At 36.2% G+C, this 20,829-nt stretch overlaps 2 protein-coding genes across 2 annotated transcripts in view; one reads left to right on the forward strand and one right to left on the reverse strand.

The window, feature by feature from the left end:
• Positions 1-11,107, forward strand: LOC128865080 (uncharacterized). The gene is made up of 9 exons (XM_054105027.1): positions 1-441; positions 502-1,814; positions 1,889-2,037; positions 2,092-2,371; positions 6,663-6,813; positions 6,899-7,022; positions 10,452-10,561; positions 10,627-10,709; positions 10,765-11,107. The coding sequence occupies exons 1-9, from the start codon at positions 100-102 to the stop codon at positions 10,964-10,966; spliced, it is 2,754 nt and encodes a 917-aa protein (XP_053961002.1). The 5' UTR covers positions 1-99; the 3' UTR covers positions 10,967-11,107.
• LOC128865079 (phosphoribosylformylglycinamidine synthase) overlaps positions 11,064-20,829 on the reverse strand; it is a 17,924-nt gene continuing 8,158 nt past the window's right edge. The window contains exons 4-8 of the mRNA XM_054105026.1: positions 20,129-20,208; positions 17,095-17,355; positions 16,826-17,040; positions 14,966-16,769; positions 11,064-11,852 (exon numbers count right to left, since the gene is read on the reverse strand). Of these exons, the coding sequence (XP_053961001.1) occupies positions 11,158-11,852; positions 14,966-16,769; positions 16,826-17,040; positions 17,095-17,355; positions 20,129-20,208 (3,055 nt within the window). The 3' untranslated portion in view covers positions 11,064-11,157. The remainder of the gene's footprint in view (positions 11,853-14,965; positions 16,770-16,825; positions 17,041-17,094; positions 17,356-20,128; positions 20,209-20,829) is intronic.

A 20,829-nucleotide genomic window follows, 5' to 3' on the forward strand; every position in this document is an offset into this window, starting at 1 on the left:
TCAATTTTTATCAGCTGTTTATTATGCCGTGTCCTGGGTTTAGTACGCTTTAAATAAACAAGTATTTTTTACTTTATTTTTGATATAAGACAGCAAGAAATGTTTTTGAGTCTTAGAACAAGACAACTTCAGTTGTTTGCTCGTTTCTACCAAAATAGTGAATGCTTGTATATTGTGAATCGAAACGTAACCTTGTATAAACGCTACAGCAAGGAAATAAGGCGCGGATTTATTACATATTCTGCCACTACCAATAAAAATAGAGGGATATTGACAGAAACTCTGTGGAACAAAAGTGGTACTGCATTGGATGATAATGTCAGTGAGCCAATAGCAGAATCTGAATCTGAAATTTCAAATTTTAAATTCAAGTCGCTGTTATATGACGAAAATTCAGATGAAGTTATATCGGAGCTTAACTCTTGTAAAGATGAGAAGCAAGTAAGTAAAGGTTCGATGGCTTGGCAGATAATATCAACTTATTCTTAAATCTTGTTTCAGTTGCTCCGATTTATAAAGGAATCTCGCCATAGATTAAACCATCAACACTTTATCCAGTCAATTCTAGTCCTTAAAGACTTGTTTCATGGTTTTAGGAATGATGATATAGAAGAATTATTAGGAGAGATATTAAGTGGTTTGCAACCTCATATACAAGTTATGAGTATCAAAGAACAAAGCTGTTGTTACCTATATCTGCGTAGATTGGAAGTTTCAAACACGAATGCCTTTATGCGTCAGCTACTATTGGAGACATTGAATAAAATTATAACTACATCAACAGATAATCCAATCGCCTTGCCTTCACTATCTCGCCTCGCAGTTGGTATTAATTGTGGAAATGACTTCCACGTTCCTTCAGTCTGTGGTCCCTTCATTCCCCATATAATGTTTCATATTCAACAATGTAATAATGAAGAAGATTTCCGCTTGCTCTCAATATGTCTGATAAATCTACAATCATTGATCACTATAGACATTTTGGAAGAATTTAAAGCAAAATTAGATGTTCTAATTCTAAAGGGAGCAATTACGGAGCAATCTCCAAAAACTATTTTAAAATTGCTGCATTTGTTGAATTTGCCTGTGTGGTCACAACGAAACGGCAGACATATTCGAGAACTTTTGATTCTATTGCAACATAATTTATCAAAGCTGAATATCTCGGATCTTAAAACTGCAAGTAGAATTTTCGGTTATCATTTAGAACCTGCGGCTTTAATTGATACTTTAAGTACATTGATGAAGGATTTAGTTCAAATTCAACATAAGACTGACGTTCTCGCTGCATATATGCCATTTTTAGAAACACATCGACGAGAGTCTATAGAAGATATTTTTAGAAATTTGCTATCATCTTCAGAAACTTGGCAAAGTTCTTATGCTGCTGGCGACTGCTTTCAAATAATTCGTTCCTTAAAGATATCTGATGCAAAGATATGTGATGCTTACTGGAGCAATGTGCTAAACTTATTGGAGAGAAACCCCGACGAGAAATCTAATTTACGATTCCTAAGGCACTGTCATCGATATATGCATTTTAATAATAATTTGGGTGGAACATATCGATTTATTCCTTTGGAGCGGCGGCTGTCCGAATTGACTATGCAAGCCATAGAAAACGATATAGATGGCCGATTGCCCTCTAAATTTGCCCGCTTAGCCGCTTTTACATTGGCATATGGGCATACGCCTTTTGACTGGAAGAAGTTTCCCAACACATTACTTTCTAAGATCATATCCATGGCCAACCAGTTCAGCGTAATGGATTGCTTCTTTCTAAGTCGTGGCATTCACATTGCTTTGGAATTAAGGTAATTTGCAATATATGTTTTTTTGGTTTAACTTATATAAGAAATGAATAAACGAATCCAAATCTATGTTTTAGATTTCGTAATAATATTCCCGCTGTACTAAAAATGCAGCTGGCCACCTTAGATAGTGTACTAACAGACTGCGTTGGGCGACATTTGGAAAACAAGTTTTTGTCAATATTTGATTTAAATACTATCGTGCGAACTCTTGGATATAGGAAATGTAAATAAGAATTGTTTTCAGCTTTTATTGGTTGTTTATTTTCTCCTATTGCAGCTCTAAAAAATGCAAGTATTTACCATGAAGCATTGGAGCGGTACAAGCATGTAGATTATAGTGAAATAAATTCACGCACAATACGGGAAATGGCATTCAATTTCAACGCCTCAAATTGTACTGCACCCATTGCTTTAGAGGCAATGTTCACGTACATTGAAAAGCATCATGAACATGTAATTGGCGATACTGTGGAAAAGGTTTTAACCTGTGCCTATAATCTTGGTTATACCCCACAATCGGAAACTGTACTTCATACAGCCGCTTTGGTTTTAAAACGGTATGTATTGCAAACTAACTGATTGTAGTAATAAGTATTCGAAATTTCAATTTGAAATTATTTTAAATTTTCGTTCAATATTGTTCAATACTGTTTTAGCACGTATGAGGATTGCTGTTTATATTTCTAGTCTAACAATAGTTGAAAACGGTTTTATTGTTTTTCAAAATATATATACGTCATGATGATCAATACACTTTGCGTTGATTTGAATCAATTTTCGAAGTACTTTGTGTACGTTCCCACGACAGTCGGTTCTACGTAACCGGAACGACCCGGATTTATATCCGGCCAAGGACTGTCACTTCAGCAGCATTCCTCGTATATGCACGGGGAATGTTTATGCTGCTACAACAACAACAACAACAACAACATATGGAACAATCCTTTTTACCACAAGGTGGTTGTGCACAAACATATTGCCGCCCGTCATACTACTGTCCAAGGACCCTTCAATCTCACGGTATGTGACTTGACGATCTTGCTCAATCTATTTCCGCACAGTATCGTTATTTTCTGGCACAGCAACTGATTTTGAACGACCTTCCGGAATTCACCGGTAAACGAACGGCGATCACGAGAAAATTCATTATACCAGTTTTTTACTGTGTTAAAGGATGATCGTATGACGCCTTCTCAAGTGATCAGGTGAAGAAGGACTTGGTTTCACTTGGTGTGCCCAACTGGCGCCGGTTAGTACGAGAAAGAAACGACTGGCACGCTTTGCTAAACTCGGCCAAAATCGCTTACGCGGTTATTGTGCCAATCAAGAAAAAGAAGGAAAGGTGGTGCTTGCTCGCCGTATAATGATTTTAGTTTAGTGATGCATTCTTGTCTTCTTAATTCACGTCGAAAATTTAGCAAAACAATCGCAGGTAAACTTTTCGCCCACCGTAGCCGAATGGTGTGGTGCGTGACTAGCATTTGAAATTCGGAGAACGTTGGTTCGAATCTCCGTGAAACACCAAAATGAAGAAACCGTATTTTGTAAGTGGTCGCCTCTCGGCAGGCAAACCTCCGAGTGTATTTCTACCAAGAAAAAGCTCCTCACAAAATAATATCTGCCGAAGGTGGCTTAATGTGGTAGGTCCTTCCATTTGTGGAACAACATCAAGACGCATGTCACAAAATAAGGAGGAGCTCGGCCGAACACCCAAAAAGAGTATACGCGCCAATAATATATATATATATATATATATATAATATATATGTACATTCCCTGAAGTGTAAGCAAAAAAATTTTTTTTTCAGGGAATGACATTTATGAAAAATATAACATGAGCTCTTTTGGCACTTATTTATACGTATGAAAAAAGGAAATATTGAAGTTGCGCTTGTGATAAGAAATAATTTGAAAAAAAAAAAACTATTCGCTAGGTTGATTTTTTATTATTGAAATTTTTGCAAATTTCGGCCCAGGTATACTGGAAAGCTTTCAGGTGCGTCAAATAATATTCTTAAACGTTTCTCATACCAAAAAATATTGGTGTGGTCACAGTAGGACAATACTAAATATTTATTTAGTTTTTTTTTTTAACCTAAGAACAATAAGAATTGCCGTTACGCAACTGCGATACAATATTTTAAGAGTCAAATATTAAATTTATGAAATATATGCAATCGGCGCTATCACTGAATCCATCGTAGGCTTGATAGTGGGGAAAATCTATGAAAGTTCTATCGCCGAACTCGAATAGTTAAGAACGCAAATTCCAAATTCTCTGAGTAATCACTTTTAATGTGAAATCGTAGACTTTCGTATAAAATTTCCACGACACGGAAAATTTGAGCATTATTATTTCCTCAATCGCAAAAATCATATATAGGGTTGTTCAATAGGTGCGCTTCAACTTTTTTCCGATAGGGAGGGCGAACGGCGCAATATTTTTTATTTTTCGCTTGTCATTTGTAAACTTCATTAGTATACATTTCATCATGCAGCGTTACACACTTGAGCAACGATTGCAAATCGTGCAAATTTTTTATAAAAATAATCGTTCTGTTGCTGCTACTTTAAGAGCATTACGGCCATTTTACGGTCCATTTAACAAGCCGTCCCGTTTTGGGGTTATGTGAAGTCATTGGTCTACAGTAACAAGCCGGCGACGATTTGTGAGCTCAGAGCCAATATTGAACGCGAAATTGCTGGAATTTCGGCCGATTTATGCAAAAGAGTGGTGGAAAATTGGGTTCAACGATTGGACTTCGTAAAACGTGCACGCGGTGGTCATGCAAAAGAAATCGAATTTCATACTTAATATAAAAGTCAAACCGTGTGTGTTTTATTCAAAAAAGTTCAAAAGTTGAAGCGTTCTTACTGAAAACCCCTATATTAAAGCTTTTTATATTTGGTGAAATTTGTGTAAAGATGTCCACAATTTGGCGCAACGATTCACATTGTGCATAAAAAAGTAGTGAGAGTGTAATTGCAAAATGTGGAAAAGCAGCTTTAAAACTAGCAAAAAAAAAAGAAATAACTATGTAATTAGAAAATGGAAGGTTTAGCTCAACATTTATGCTTTGAATTGACATTGTTAAGGGGTTACATGGGTTTCGTCGGGTAAAAAAAGGCATATTTTCAATATTTTTTTTTCTATGTAAAAAATTATTTATTTAATTTAAACTTTATTCTGTCTTATAGATACATATTTAAAGAATAATTTCTGAAATTTTCAAAAAAACAAATTAAAACTCCTCCATTGTGACGTCATTTCCGGTGACCCCCCGAAAAAAAGGTGCGTCCGTGTTGTCAGCATAACTCCTGACAGGATCATCAAAAATGAAAAAATAAAAATAAATGTTTTAGTTAAGACCATAAACTCGTGCTTGAACGAAGGAAAGAAAAAAAAGTAAAAATTGGAATTTTGGCAGACATTTTTCCAAAAAAATGAAAATTTCGGTCAAATTTGCTTGACATTTTTTTTTTTTTTAAATAGTTGTAATTGAAAAAAAAAACAAAATCCTTCGTTCAAGCTCGAGTAAATTGTATCTCGAACACCTGTGTAAAATTTCATCAAGATCGGTTGAGTAGTTTTCGAGAACATTTGACAACCGACTTTGAAAACACGGTTCCGAGAAAAACGCGTTTAAAGTTTTGAGTAACAATAAAAGTTGCTTGGAGCGCACACCTTCCAAAGACTGTATCTCCGAAACTATTATTCGGATTGACTTGAAAATTTAGGATAATATTCTTGAGATGTAGAAATTAATAAGCCAAAAAAAATCGATTTTTTGAACCCACGAAACCCATGTAACCCCTTAATGGCTGTGGAAGTAAACTTCGAAATAAATTTCAATGTGGAAATTTATAATGAATCTGAAATTAAAATCTATGCAATGTATATCTATTTCACCTACATCGCCATTCGAGGTTACTGTTTGCATTCTTCAACACCTAATTTTAGAAATTTTAAACGAATTTATCTCCTAATCAAGTACAAAAACAAATGCAAAAGTTATTTTTGTTAAAAAATTTATCTGAAAAAAATCCCAAAATCATAACATTAAATCGCAAAATTTTTATGTTTACTTTTGCTTCAGCTAAAAAAGATATGGGATTTAAGTCTGGATATGAACTTTTCGATTTCGGTGACACCAATTTCATCGCCTTCGCAGCAGGCATTATATTCGTTGCTTTTTCGAGATGGATTCAGTGATAATGTTGAATACCTTTTTATGTACATAAATCACGTACATACATATAATATAATATATATGGGGCATTCTTCGCCAACCGGACACCCCCATCTGCCCAGAACAGTTTTTATAAAAAAAATGTTTCCCTATGCCGAAATAAAAGCTTATGTCATGTACTTTAATTTGTCATGTGGCACTTTTTAAATATTCAAGATGGACGACGAATATTGACAAATATGTTGGAAGCTTAACAAAAGATTCGAGTCTGCAGCACCAGTACCAGAAATACTAAAAAGCTATTCCTTCCAAATCTCAAACAAAAAGGAAGTGATTATTAAAAGATTTTCCAATTCTCCAGAAGAAAAAAAACTTTTACTGTGAAAAAAATCCTGTATTATGAAAAAAAAATTCAAATTTCAGCAATTTCCTTCAATATTTATATTCAGCAGCGAACCCAGAAACCCCCGAGCATCATGTCAATATTCGTCGTCCATCTTGAATATTTAAAAAGTGCCACATGACAAATTAAAGTACATGACATAAGCTTTTATTTCGGCATAGGGAAACATTTTTTTTATAAAAACTGTTCTGGGCAGATGGGGGTGTCCGGTTGGCGAAGAATGCCCCATATATTTAATTAATTTCAACTCATTAGGGACTTCAAGCATATGAGTGGATTGTCGATAGTGCAGGCATGTTTAGCGCTGAGTTACTACAAATCGATGCCAAAAAGTCTTATCGATATGGTGTTTTGCGTCAAGTTCATTCAGCGAATAGAGGAGGAGATTCATATGTGTTACTCAAAGGTTTGTATTTGTAATTATTTGTATAACCTTTTATGTATTTGTTAATACAATTATATTTAATTTAAATATTCTTAATCGGATACAGGCAACATATCCGGAACGAGTACTTAACTTGATAATGCAATTAAACCGCACCATCTGTCTGGATTACCCAGAGGCAAATATACCCTGGTTTCAACAAAACTACCTCGAAGCACAACTCAGTAAAAGTAAGTTAATAGTCATGAGTAATTCACCTTTACTCTTTTCTCCTATTATTATTTATTTTGGAGCCTATGGCTGCCGGTTGTTTTGGATGCTGTAATTCAGTCTTTCTAGATAATAACACCTCAAAAACCTTTCATCTTTGTTTATGTTTTTGAATTTCTGAAAATAAGTTCCTCTTTCTTGATTTGTATTTTGGTTCATTTTGCTTTGATTTCGCAGAAATGTGTTGACGTTAGAACGGAGACTTTCCAAGTTCTTTCTATGATCAATCACAATTGAGCCATAATTGTACCTGGCAGCACTCCAAGTCGTATAATTTTAACATATATGGGTTAATATATACGAATTGTTTTGCATGTAAATCGATGTTTAAGCGATTATTTTTCTGGAACTAAGGGGTACAAAAGAATACAGCTGTATATAACGAAATAGCTTCTCATAGTAGCCGCGGCCGGGCATCATATTCAATAAATAAATGATATGAAATTATCTTGCAGTTTATAATACAAAACTAAAACATTCTTTCCAACAATATTTATGTTTTGTATTCGCGTTCTAACTTCCCAAGCTCTTAAAAAACCACCCGATACTTACCCCTAAGTCTTATGCCTAACAACAACTAATCGTAAGTCATAATATAAATGTTTATATATTATTAATTACAACTTCCTCCTATTTGTGAGGTGCGCCTTGATGTTGTTCCACAAATGGAGGGACCTACAGTTTTAAGCCAACTCCAAGCGGCAAATGGTTTTAATGAGGAACTTTTTCATGGCAGAAATACACTCGGAGGTTTGCCATTGCCTGCCGACGGGCGACCGCTATTAGAAACAACTTTTTCTTAATTTTGTTGTTTCACAGAGTTCTGCGAATGGTAGTCACGCACCAACCATTCGGCTGCGGCGGCCGCCTGCATGTTTATGTATGCTAATTATCTCGCTTTTAGCTTAAGGGGGGAGCCTGGTTTATGAGGTCTAAAAATTGCATCTCTTTGCGATGTTTTTTTTTTTTTAAGGAAAAAATTAATTTAGCACTGCAAAGTTTTTTCTATCTTTTAATGAACATTTAAAAAGTATAACAAATTTTTGTACTGGTTAAAATAAGTTGAAAAAAAATTATTAACATAGAAATTAGTAGAGCGCTGTAACGCTGAAGTTTCCAACTGGCGTACAAGATACAGCTCGTAATTATTATCTAAAGCAAAAAATTCAAATGGATTTCTAATTATCATGATTTTTTTATTCTAGATGAACTAATAAAACTGAGAGAAATACCAAAATTTCAACTTTTTGGAGGTTTTAAAGAAAAAAATGCCTTTCTATAAAAAAAAATTCACTTCAACTTGGTATAAAAATCTTGAAATTTTTTTTTATCTATTTTGTTAGTTCAAATAGAAGAGAATTTAATACTGAAGGGAACAAGCTATGATTCATTTAAAAAGGTTCATTACTTTTTTTTCATTCATGTACGCCAATTCAAAGAAATCAAAAAAATGAGAAAAGAAGATAAAGTTTGTACCATAGCTGTCCGGTCACAGCGTAACTACCTAACGCTCGCCTACCTTTGGCTTGTATATTGAGAATTAGGCTCTGTAACTTTGTATGAATATTCTAAAATATATTAGGAATCGCTTAAAACGAAAAAAAAATATATTTTTTTGACCTTACAAACCAGGCTCCCCCCTTAACTTTATAATCCGCAAATATCCATACAAAACTCCAACTCGGTAATTCTGGATTTAAAGGGTTATTACGATAATTTTCGGTATGCAATTTTGTGCTTTCGCTTATTTTCAATCATTTATCTGAGTTTTGTGAATCAGAGAAGAAACGTCGAACGAAAAAAGTAAACCAAAATGGACACCTGTTATTTTTTATTATAAAATATAACAACGAATTTTGTTGCATCCTTATTGCTTCCTTCAACCAAAACTAAGCTTAAACACTAAATTCAAAAAGTCGCCACAATTAAACGAGTTCCGGAAAACTGGCCTTAAATAAATTCATCATCACGTTTTGGCACAAAACCAAGTTGGTTTTGGCATATTTGGTCTGTTAAAAGATTCCAACCAAAAATAAATAGTTATCAAAAACATAGGCATATTTGATAAAATCTTCCCCGAAGATTGTTAAGAAAAATGTAATTCTGAATGTTTGCCTTTACTGCATGTAAGGCACATCGAAAGATGCGAAAGTCAAGCAAGAAAGTTTTTTAGCAAAAGTTATCACATCTACGCTGTTGACAAATTTTTTTAGAATTTGCTCTGAAATAAAAAGTAGCTTTTCCAAGAGGACATCACGAATTTATTAAGTAGCTTAAGATGCCGATACAGGGTGAAAATCACAGAAATCTTAAATCACCTTTAATTATTGCTTCATGAAATAAATTGCTGCATTTTGCCTTCTGATTACTGGAGGACAATTCTCGTTCTGTGAAACGGCGAAATGACAACGTCTTTAACCGGTGATTTTACAAAGAAATTTCCGAAAATGTGTAATGAATATACGAAAACTTCAGTTCAGATGACCTATGTTTACCATTATATGTTGCCTTTTTGCTAGTCTATATGTGTCATATGTGTTTGTTGTTTCTTTTCCTAATAATATAAAATTAATGAAAGATAAAACAAGAAATGGGCTACTTGATCGAAAAAAATACTAAGAAACTTTTGCATAACAATGGACATTTTATCAGTTCGTACAAATTAGCTATAATAATTAAAAAACCTTTGACTTAACAGATTCGCCAAAAATGCTCCGTTCTTAAAAAAAGTCAAAACGATGGCAAGGCAAAATATTTTTTTTTTCCATGGCATCACCAGCCACTTTTGTTCTGGTTACTATCTTGCCGGCTCAACTTTATCAAGATTAACTGACAGATGTTCGCTGACCTCATCTGAAAAATCACTTGGTACCCATCTGCCGATTCTTCTTCTTCTTGATCTGCTTAAGCCATTTTGGCTGAATTTAACAAAGCACGCGTTATTTCTTTATCGTGTCCACCTGACCCTTCCGATGCAAAGGAGGTCTTCTTCTTCCTCTGCTACCACTAGCTGGTATCGCATCGAATCAGAGCTGTAGCATTTGTATCCATTCAGACGACATAACCTATCCAGCGGTTCTTTATTCGCTATACTATGTCTATGTCGCCGTAAAGCTCTTACAGCTCATTGTTCTATCGTTTGCGATATTCGCCGATTGAATTGAACACTATAGTGCGGAGTTTCCCGAATTGTTCTTCAATAGAAATAACGGGCAAGATCTGTAATTCTTTTCCGCTTGAATCTCAAGGCAATTGCCAGACAATTTCCATTAAATTCACTCGGAATTGCAGAAACAGCCCGCCCGTATATATATTTTTAGGTCGTTTGATTAAATTACAGTGAAAGCGGTAAAATTGTATTTCTTTTCATTATTTCTTTTACGGTTTAGAGCCTAAAAATCTAAGTAAATTTGGGGATGATGTGAAAAAGCTCCTAACCGCGATTTTAAGCAACGAGACTTTCTTCACCTGCAATCATATAACACCTTACGGATATCAAGTTAGTACTTTCGTTTTACAAAACATGCTATTTTTTTAACTTCTGACTGCCCTATTTCTTCGTAGATCGATTTCGTGATACATTTCGATAAAAATCGCAAACCTATCCCCGTGCCTGCAGAAACTACTTTATTAGGCCGCATTACGAAGTGAGTTTCGTGTATTAAAAATATTGGCTATGAAATAAAAATGATTCAATTTTAGGGTGGCGATTTTGCTGATGCGACTAGACTCTTTTTGTAAAAATGATTTGACGGCGCTGCGTGGATCTGAACACCTTAGAACAAAACATTTGGAAATGATGGGCTACAAAGTGATACACATTAACGAGCACGATTGGAACACAAGATATATGAATTCTCCTCACACAAAATCAAATTATCTTAAATGTCTCCTACAGATATAACAGATATAACCTTATAAATATATAACTACAACTTTGTTATTTATTTACATATGGATATAATGTAAATGTATTTCTAATAAGTATTTAAGTAGGTTGTTTTGTGTTTAAAACTCTAAATTGATACAAATTAATTTCTTTTAATTTTTCATCACTTTATTTGTAGAAGTAGTATTCGATATCAGTTGTACATTCTATGCTTTCGTACACCAATCATAGGCCGTGTTAAACATTATTTGCCATGGGCTCTCTTTAGAGTTAACTTTAAAATCAGCTGGCACATAGGGCCATTGGAACATGGCACTGCACCGTTCTGGATGTGGCATTAATGCCAAGTGACGGCCGTCCTCGGAGCACAGACCAGCTATGCCGTCCACGCTTCCATTTGGATTCAATGGATATAATTCCGTTGGTTTGCCATCGTCATTGGCATAACTTATGGCAACACAGCGATTTGATTTTAATGAATCTAAAACTTCGTTGGTACGGAATGAAAATCTACCCTCGCCGTGAGATATCCAACAACCCAAAATAGAGCCTTTCAATTTACGTAACATCATTGAATTACTATCCTCGACACGAATGGTTGCCCACCGACATTCAAACCGTTCAGATTTGTTGTGTAGTACGGCAACGTCTGGCACATCAATAACTTGTTTGTTAGATGAGTCGTCAAGTCCCACCCATCCAATTAAGCCCATAAGCTGACAGCCATTGCACACGCCCAGGGAGAAGGTATCATTTCGTCGTTTAAAAGCCTGAAATTGCGGAGCAAGCAAATCACTGAACATAATGTTAGCGGCCCAACCTTTAGCCGAACCCAAAGTATCGGCGTAGCTAAAGCCTCCCGGAAATACTATGCCGCGGTACCGATCCAAAGTGGTTTTTCCTGCAAAACGAAAAATAACGTAGTTATTAGTGATAGATTTAAAGTATCTAAATATAAAACAAAAAGAAGAAATTGCACATAGATGAAATATGGCATATGAAAATATGGGTTTAAGCGACGCTGAGTAAAGTTGCTTTCACTCAAGCTGAAAGTCGATGATACACAAATTCCGACGGTTAACAACCCTAAAATGTTGGGAGTTACCCTTGACAACTTGCTCTCCTTCTCAGCGCATACAACCGCTATTGCAACTAAAGTACAGAATCGCAACAAGGTTCTCAAGTCGCTCGCCGGCAGCACTTGGGGGGCAAAGACAAGGAAATGTTGCTGTCGACTTTTAAAGCAATAGGCCGACCGGTTCTAAACTATGCTGCGCCTGTCTGGTCGCCTGGAACCAGTGATTCGCAGTGGACGAAGCTTCAGACCTGCCAAAACACTGCTTTAAGGACCGTGACAGGATGCCTTCTGATGTCACCTATACAACATCTACATAACGAGGCCCAATTACTGCTTGTTAAGGAGCATAACAAACTGCTCAGTAAGCAGTTTCTGCTGGGGTGTTACTGCAGGCCTCACCCATGCAGACACCTGCTCGAGCTTGAGCCACCTCCCAGGCACATCAGGAGGCATTTCCTCAACTACGCGGACGAGATCTCAGAGAACAAACAGACAGTTACTGGATCAGACAGTGTACAGACAGGCCATAAACGACATTCATCGGGAGACTCTCACCACCTTCTTAACCTCCCGACCCACGAATGCCGTTATCGGAGTCCAACCACCACCAATCGCAGACGAAGAGTTCCAACTTCCCCGAGAGTCCCACGTAACCTTGACACAATTACGTTTTGGATATTGTAGCAGGTTAAACTTCTACTTATCCAGAATCGACCCCGACATATTAAACATATGTCCAGCATGTGAAGGCACCCCGCACGGCACTAACCACGTTTTCACATGCCATATTAAACACACTCATCTACCACCCCTCTCCCTTTGGACCCAACCCATTGAAACAGCTAGTTTCCTGGGCCTACCGTTAGATGAGCTAGACGAAGACGACCGGTGAACAACAACAACATCAAAGTTGCTACAGCAACGACAATGGTAATGCAGAAAATACTTTCAACTCTGCGGAGTTAACTGATTTTGAGATGCTGGTTGATTATGAATTATCTGAGTAGTCGACCCTCATCAGCAATATTTAAAAAAATAAAGCTCTAAACCTAGGAAGATTAAACAAGGTTATAATAACATTGTGCGGCCTTGAAATTGGTGACCTGTGTTGGAAATCAAACGACTACCTCTCCGAACTTTGTCACTTCTTCACTATTAGGAGCCTTATACTCTTTTACAACAAATAAAATAATTTAATGTCAGCTTGTATGTATATACAACGCTCGTCCTTCTCGTCGTCTGATCTCACACAACTGCTTTGTTAATTTAACTGCCAATGAATCATTAGAAGTGGGTATTTACGAGGGTTAAAGCCGAATATGCTTCAACTTCATCTAATATCGTAATCCTTAACGATGGCCCGCCTCCCCCCTTTTTCCGACCCATCGCACTTTTTCAAATTAGAAAAAAGCGCTTTAAAAATTTGGTTCTAACATTAACCGTCAACAAATCCCAAAAATGAATGAAAACCCTTGCTGCCCCCCAAATACAATCGTTATTTACACATATCAACTCTAAAAATGGACAACCTTTTATCGATATTCCATTTTACATCCTATTTATCCTCCACCTCATAATCGAAAATTCCTTCCGTATCTTAGAAGCTGGACCAAAAATCAGCCAATTCACCCTATATTTCGCTACCAGTCACACAACTTGAATCCGAAATCAATTTCGTACACCAAACTAAATTTAAGGCAATATTTGCGAAAGAAAATTCGATTGATCAAAATGAAGAAAATATCATCCGCAATACACTAATACGAGTAATCACTCCCGAAAAATCAAACCAATAGATAAGAATAACTGATAATGAAAACGCCGATACTGCCACCAACAATGTTGCGATGGCTTCATCTGTAATGTTCAATTACCTAAAGAACAAGGATATTCTCACCGTAGTTGCAAAAAAGAGGCACAAAGAGCTAATGGACAATTAGAAAACATACTAATCCATCTAGAGCAAAAATAAATATTGACGCTAACATCCCTGTAACAATAAGGGATCCACCTAAAACATGGGCATATTCTTTAACGTACCCCACCTAACAGGTTCCCATTTTGCGATAAGTACAACAATCAGCCCTAATAGCCGAATGTACTGGTACATGACTGCCTGCGTGGCCACAGCGTTCAAAATCACGAGCATGAAACACCAAATGATGGAAAAGTGTTTTCCAACTCAAGCACACACCCCGAATAGAGCATGGATGTAACAACAACAAAGGATGTAAGCAAAAACAATAAACAAAAAGTGTCTATGCAAAAACAAAGCACATCTTAATAGAATGTCAAAACATCGACAGATACAGTCCGACACGAAACCTTTGATGCAACTGATACATCCGACAATTTGAAGGTTTCAATAAACGAAAATTTTAATAAGCTACACACATTTTTAAAAGAGACTGATTTGTTATGACGCATATACTAAGATTATTAGATAATTATTTATTGTTAATTGAGACACAGCCGCAGGAAGGCCTTTGTATCTAGCGGAGCCAAGAATGTAATTGTTGACTAATTTATTATTGAGTAAATACTATTAAAAATTAAAGTAAATAAATGAATGAATGTTTTGAGAACTTATAATGCTGCATTATTCCATCATTTAGATGAATGCGACTCTGCAATTTCCGAAAAATGAGTTAACTCGAACAAGATTCATTAGAAACCGCATGGTGTCGTCGCTTTTGCATTTGTCGATAGTTTGGTTTCAATTTATTTTGCGCTTCGGAAAAGCAATGTTTGAAAGTGCTAAATGCGTATTCAGTACTCAGTGCGTATTCAGAACACAGTATAAAATTACCAAGTTAAGTAACTTAGAATTTCTGAACTCTATTGACCTCAAATACATCGTTCCTCATTTGTTTCAACTCGACCTTACGAAATTTACAAACCTATACAAATAAACTAGATTGAGGAAAATTACTTACCACTCAGTAAATCCGACATGGTTACATCGTGAACCTCGAAATTAGCTTTTATTAAAGATGCCATCATTTCTCGGTCACTGTTTACACCTTCTTCACGAATTACAGCAACTGTGACAATTTTTGTTGCCCGGCAAGCAATGATTTCCGCATTCAAGTCAAGACTGCAATAATATTTTGGAGCAGAACGATAATCCAACGAATTGTACTCTTCCAAAGCACAGTCTGGGTTAGCTTGCAGCTTTTCTATTTCAAAGCTGGTTCTTTCCCATTTTTTCAAAAGTGTTTTAATATCTCCTTCAAGTATTATTTCGGAATGATTTTTAATGCATATGTTGGATTTTAGACCATGTCCAGATGTTACTCCCAGATAGTAGTTTGGGACCCCACCGTTAGTATAAGCAGCTTGTACTTCAGGCAGCAGATTCATTGGAACCTCAATAACCCATCCGCACTCCTCAGCATATAGGACAGCCAATTCCGGTTTACCGATCATTTCGGCGGCTTTATCGATATGAGCATTCTTCAATTGGTTCATTACATTGTTTAACTGAATTTGAATTCCACCTAAACCTCCAAATGCCATTTCTAATAAACATATTAAGAGACCACCATCACTGATATCATGGCCAGCCAGGAGCTTGCGTTGCTGCAATAAACTTTGGGTAATGATAAATGCTTTCTCAAGAATATCACTTCGCAACACTGTCGGGCACTCGTCACCTTGCTGCAAATACGCTTGAGCCAGTGCAGATCCACCCAGACGAAACTTGTTTTCAATGTTGATCCACACCAGCGCTGTTTGTTGACCAAGTGCAGGTCCTTTTAAATCTGACGTGACCTTCACGGTAATATCTGGACACGGTGCATAAGTGGAAATCACAAGGGTACCTGGCGATTTTACAGTTTTATCGTTTACTTTTGCAGCCATGGAAAGGGAATCCTTTCCTCCGTCAACTGCAATGTGCAGTTCTTGCATTATCTGACACATTTCCTTGCAAGCGTCATATAAACGAGCGCCTTCTCCGGATAATTTAGCAGCCCACATCCAATTTCCAGAGCATTTTACATCTGCCAACTCGGTAATTTTTACAAACACCAAATTAGATAGTGCCTCTGCTACGCACATACGCGCCATGGCAGATGCGCTTAAAATGCCTTTTATAGGTTGGGTGCCTATCGAAGTTGCTATGCCTTCATTACTAAAGTAAGAAATTGCGGTTAAACCGTAGTCGGCTAAGGGGGTGTGCAAGGGACCCACGCACTGTTGTTGTGCAACAAGCCCGGTTACACATCGATCAACCTTGTTAGTAAGAAATCGTTTGCTACCTACTGCAAGTTGGCTTAGAACGCGCTCCAAGCATTCATCTTTATTAAAAACCCGGCTTAACGACAAAGGTTGCAGCATTACTGGGGTGCGCTCCAATTTATATTCTCGTTTCGGCATTTCTCCAAGTACATGCTTTAACTCTAGATCAAACGGAATAGAGCCGAATGAATTAAGATCATCAGCAAATTCCAAAGCACGTTCAAACTGAGCTTCACTCTCAATTAGTGTCACTCTGCCATTTCCACTAACAACGCCAATGAAACTAATTGGACAACGCTCTCGCAAGCAAATATCTTCTAGCAGTTTTCGATGTTCGGGCTTGCAAATTAGCGCATTGTTCTCCTGATATTCTGCACCCCATAACTCTAAGGCATTGATTGTAGGATCACCCAATTGAAATTCCTTGGAAAATATTATAGCTCCTGCAAATCCAGGTTCCACCAATTCCTTTAAAACATTACCATTGCCGCCAGCACCCTAAACAAAAGATTATATTAATCAGGTATGATACAAGTAGGAAATTCAAATTTTACCTGGTCGTGTATTGCTAGTATCGGATTATCTTCTCCCATTTCTATGCACGCACGCACGACCCGATTTAATTTGTTCTCCATTTCGGCATCACCACGCTGAACGGCATTAAAGTCCAAATCAGAACTACTTGAGCCTTGCACTTCTACAGAACTGGCAGCTCCGCCACCAACACCTATTCGATAGACTGGTCCGCCTATTTTCACCAACAACATTCCTATGAACAACTGGAGTTGAAGACTACTTTTTTTTTGTAAGTTTATTGAGTTACCTTTCTCTGGATCAAGTTTTTGACGCATTGTTGAATCCATAATACCCATACCGCCACTAAACATAATAGGTTTTACATATTCTTGACGTTCACCACAACAGTCCTCAAGACCATAGGAAATTGCGAAACCAGCAATTACAGGCTCACCAAACTTATTGCCGTAATCCGATGCTCCATTACTTGCCTCAATTAAAATTTTAAGTGGTTTAGCAAAAGATGCAGGGTATCCAAAGCTTTTCTGCTCGTAAGGTTGCGCATAACCTGCATATTTGATGGTTGTAAGTATATATATGCGCAAGTTATGTTATGAATTTGAGACAATTTGGCATCGGAATTTTGGAAAATTAAGCAATGCTATCAAATAATAAAGTTTTTCTCTAAAATTAGGTTTCCTAACATAGATCAACAGAACATAGTACAAAGAATATTACAAGTTTTTTAAGGTTCGCCTACCTTGGAAAAACGCAAGTTTCATAGAATATAAGGTTTCGACAAAAATTTGTTTTCATCCACAAATGCCACGCCACGTCCCGTTAAATGTAAGCTAACCGCAGAAAATAGTTTCCATGTGTATATTGATACAAATTAGTATTTTTATTTCTTATGTATAAAAAGTATTGCCGAAGCTTACACTAGCAATGCAATGAAAAAAGAAATAATATCAACTGAACACGGACCAATATAAAAATTCGGTAAACCAAAATTTAATGTCCAAGGTACCGTAAGTCCAGTTAAAATCATATATTTCAATATATTTGCGAAAAATAAACAAAACACATTTAAGCAAATTCCTTTTATTAGTTTATAAATATTAGCAAGCAAAGGAAACTCAAATGAAGTAAACCAAACAAATATTAGATTTAAATTGAGGTTAGGAACAATAAGATATACATAGATAAGGCTCACCGTGACAATCATATATTAAACAAAATTAAAGTTGAGCAAAAGTAATGCTTGTTTCGTTTGTCTTTTTGCTTGAAACATCTTTGAGACGACTTTGCACCGTTTTGACTAGTTCTTCGATGTACCCGGGACTCATTTTTGTAGCGAGAGTATTTTTTTTTGCAATCTTAGTTGTTAGTTTGTGAAATGCTTTTCAATATTTATTTCTAAAATATATCACAAGTTAATTGTGGCATTGAGAGTTGCGAATTGAGGCATTCGGACGAACCTTGAGTTATTCAATAAAATCTTGTTTACATGGGCAGAATGCTTTTGGTTATTGTCCTGGTAAATGTGGAATTTATCCCGGATTCCAAATTTGCAGTTCCTCGAAAATGTGTGCTATATTTTCGACCAAGAATAAATTCACTGAACATACAAGTATAAGTGAGCTCCTACCAGGTATTCTAACGATCATTTATTAACCGTTTTACTTATAGGTTTCTGTATTCCTATCCTATTATACTGCCCACGATATATGTAAATAGATCTTCGTCCAGATAACTCACGGCGACAAATTTATTTTGGAAAAACTGTCAGCTGGGCAATGCTCACCCTCACTTCATAGGGGTAGAAAATTATGCAATTTTCATCGCGCAGAGAACAACATTTTAAGAAAAGAACATTCGACAGTAGAATAAATGCAACATTATTGCGAGAAAATAAAACGCCATAAATACAAGTTGACTGTTTTTAAAACTAATTACAAATTCTATGATGAAGTGATGTTTTAACTATACGAAGTTCATAGTTCATCATAGTTTCATCATTTTCTACCCTATGAAGTGAGGGTAGATTGCCCATTTGATTTTAATTTATCTGTGTTTCAAATTCGTTAAACTATGAGTCGTTAAACTTTATTATATTAAATATATAGAATTTCTTATATTAAATAAATAACTATGCTTTCCATGGCGGCCGCCGTAGCCGAATGGGTTGGTGCATGACTACCATTCGGAAGGGCACAAAATACCAATTGATAGAAAATTTGTTTCCAATAGCAATCACCTCTCGGTAGACAATGGAAGACCTCCGAATGTATTATTGCCATGAAAAAGCTCCTTATAAAAGAAACCGTCTGCCATTCAAAGGCGGCGTAAAACTGTACCATAAATAGGAGCAGGAGTTCGGCCATAAACTCAAAAAGGGTATAAGCGCCAATTATATAGATATGTATATATATACAATCTTTCTTAAGATGGTGGCAAATAAATTATCTGGTAACAAGTAGAAGTATATCGGCAGGTGTTAAATTTTGTATGTACGGAGCCGTAGGCAATTTGTCCAAAATCATTCGTCTGTACTTACAATAATTTATTGTTTTTCATTCATTAAGTTTTAGAGATTTTTTTTTTTTCGAAACCTGAGAGTGTATTTCTGCCAAAAAAGTTGTTCATAAAAGTTAACTGCTGATTAGAGATAACGCTAAACTCTGTTCGATTAAAACGCTAAGACGCAAATTGAGGAGACGCAAAAACGTTTAAAGACGCAAGCCTTAGTCCATGGATATTTGTATTGGCGCACACATCCAACACAAATGTTCCACAAATGGAGAGACGCACAGTTTTATGCCACCCCCAAGTGGCAGACGGTTTCTTCACAGGAAACCTTCTGCCGAGGAGCGACCGTTATTAGAAGACACCTTTTCTATAATTTTGTTGTTTCGTGCTCCCAGTGAGTTTCCAACCCAAACACTATCGCACCCATTCAGTTATTGCTGGCGCCGTTAATATTACGCGTGTTTAACCCGGCGTTCGTCGCTACTGGGTAAAAAATACCACAGAGGTAATAAAAGCACTTCTAACTTTTTTTCTACAAAATATCGTGACCTACCGCACCAAGTACCTTTCTGCATATAAACAAAAGACGCGCTCCCTACGTAAAATAAATATTTAAATAATTTTTACCCGGTTGCGACCGTTTGTGTTTGTATTTGCCTAACGACAAGCCCGGGTTAAAGAAGAATAAAGGTATAATCTAAACTCAATAAACCCTAAGTGATAACAACATTTTCGCCCTAAACACTATCAGTTTTCTCAATTCATTGTTGTACACTGCAGCTATCCGCAGATAAACGTAAGTATGTACGAACCTGGAATGTTTAAGCAGCCAACACAATATCCAGCCGTTCCAGCAATGGGCACACCACCACGCCCAACACCTTGTACATCCCTACAGTAGACATTCAAATATATGTACATATTTAATAGAAATTTCAAATGCTCAAATAGGAATTATGAATAAATTATTTATAAGTCCTAATTATTCGATATTGATGTCCCATAAATACTATAACATATAAGGATATAATGATAATATCAGTGCAAAATATCAGTGAATTGTGCCACATAGACGAAAGTATGATAATGACAGAAGTGAAATATAATACAATATTATGTAATAGTATTATTATTATTATTATTATTATTATTATTATTATTATTATTATTATTTAGTGACTGGTATGAATACCAGTACTAAAATTATGTTTGAGCATTGGCTGCAGAGGCCATCAGCTCTGTGTCGTCTGTGGGTGTCTGGATTATTTGTTATATTGTCATTTCGATAGTTTTAATGAATTTGCTTATTTTTCGATGTTTGAATGTAATAGTAAATTAGCAATGCAAATAAGAAAATATACAAGGAATTTTTCCTTATTAAAAAAATACATCATTTACAATATAACAACATTACCGTCGTAATTGGCGTGTCATCGACTTTTACCTTGAGAGGCAGTTTGACCTCCTTTTTCCAGGTGGTAAAGAGGGTCGTCGTGGACTTACTGGGGGAAAG

This window comes from Anastrepha ludens, chromosome 5, assembly GCF_028408465.1.
Source record: "Anastrepha ludens isolate Willacy chromosome 5, idAnaLude1.1, whole genome shotgun sequence".
Classification (NCBI taxonomy): Eukaryota; Metazoa; Arthropoda; class Insecta; order Diptera; family Tephritidae; genus Anastrepha; species Anastrepha ludens.

What these genes read in the sequence shown, in the direction of transcription:
- LOC128865080 (XM_054105027.1), top strand. Translation starts at nt 100, where the DNA reads ATGTTTTTGAGTCTTAGAACAAGACAACTTCAGTTGTTTGCTCGTTTC. An exon ending in TTCATATGTGTTACTCAAAG is followed by an intron (nt 6,814 to 6,898) that starts GTTTGTATTTGT and finishes AATCGGATACAG; the next exon opens with GCAACATATCCGGAACGAGT. An exon ending in TAACACCTTACGGATATCAA is followed by an intron (nt 10,562 to 10,626) that starts GTTAGTACTTTC and finishes ATTTCTTCGTAG; the next exon opens with ATCGATTTCGTGATACATTT.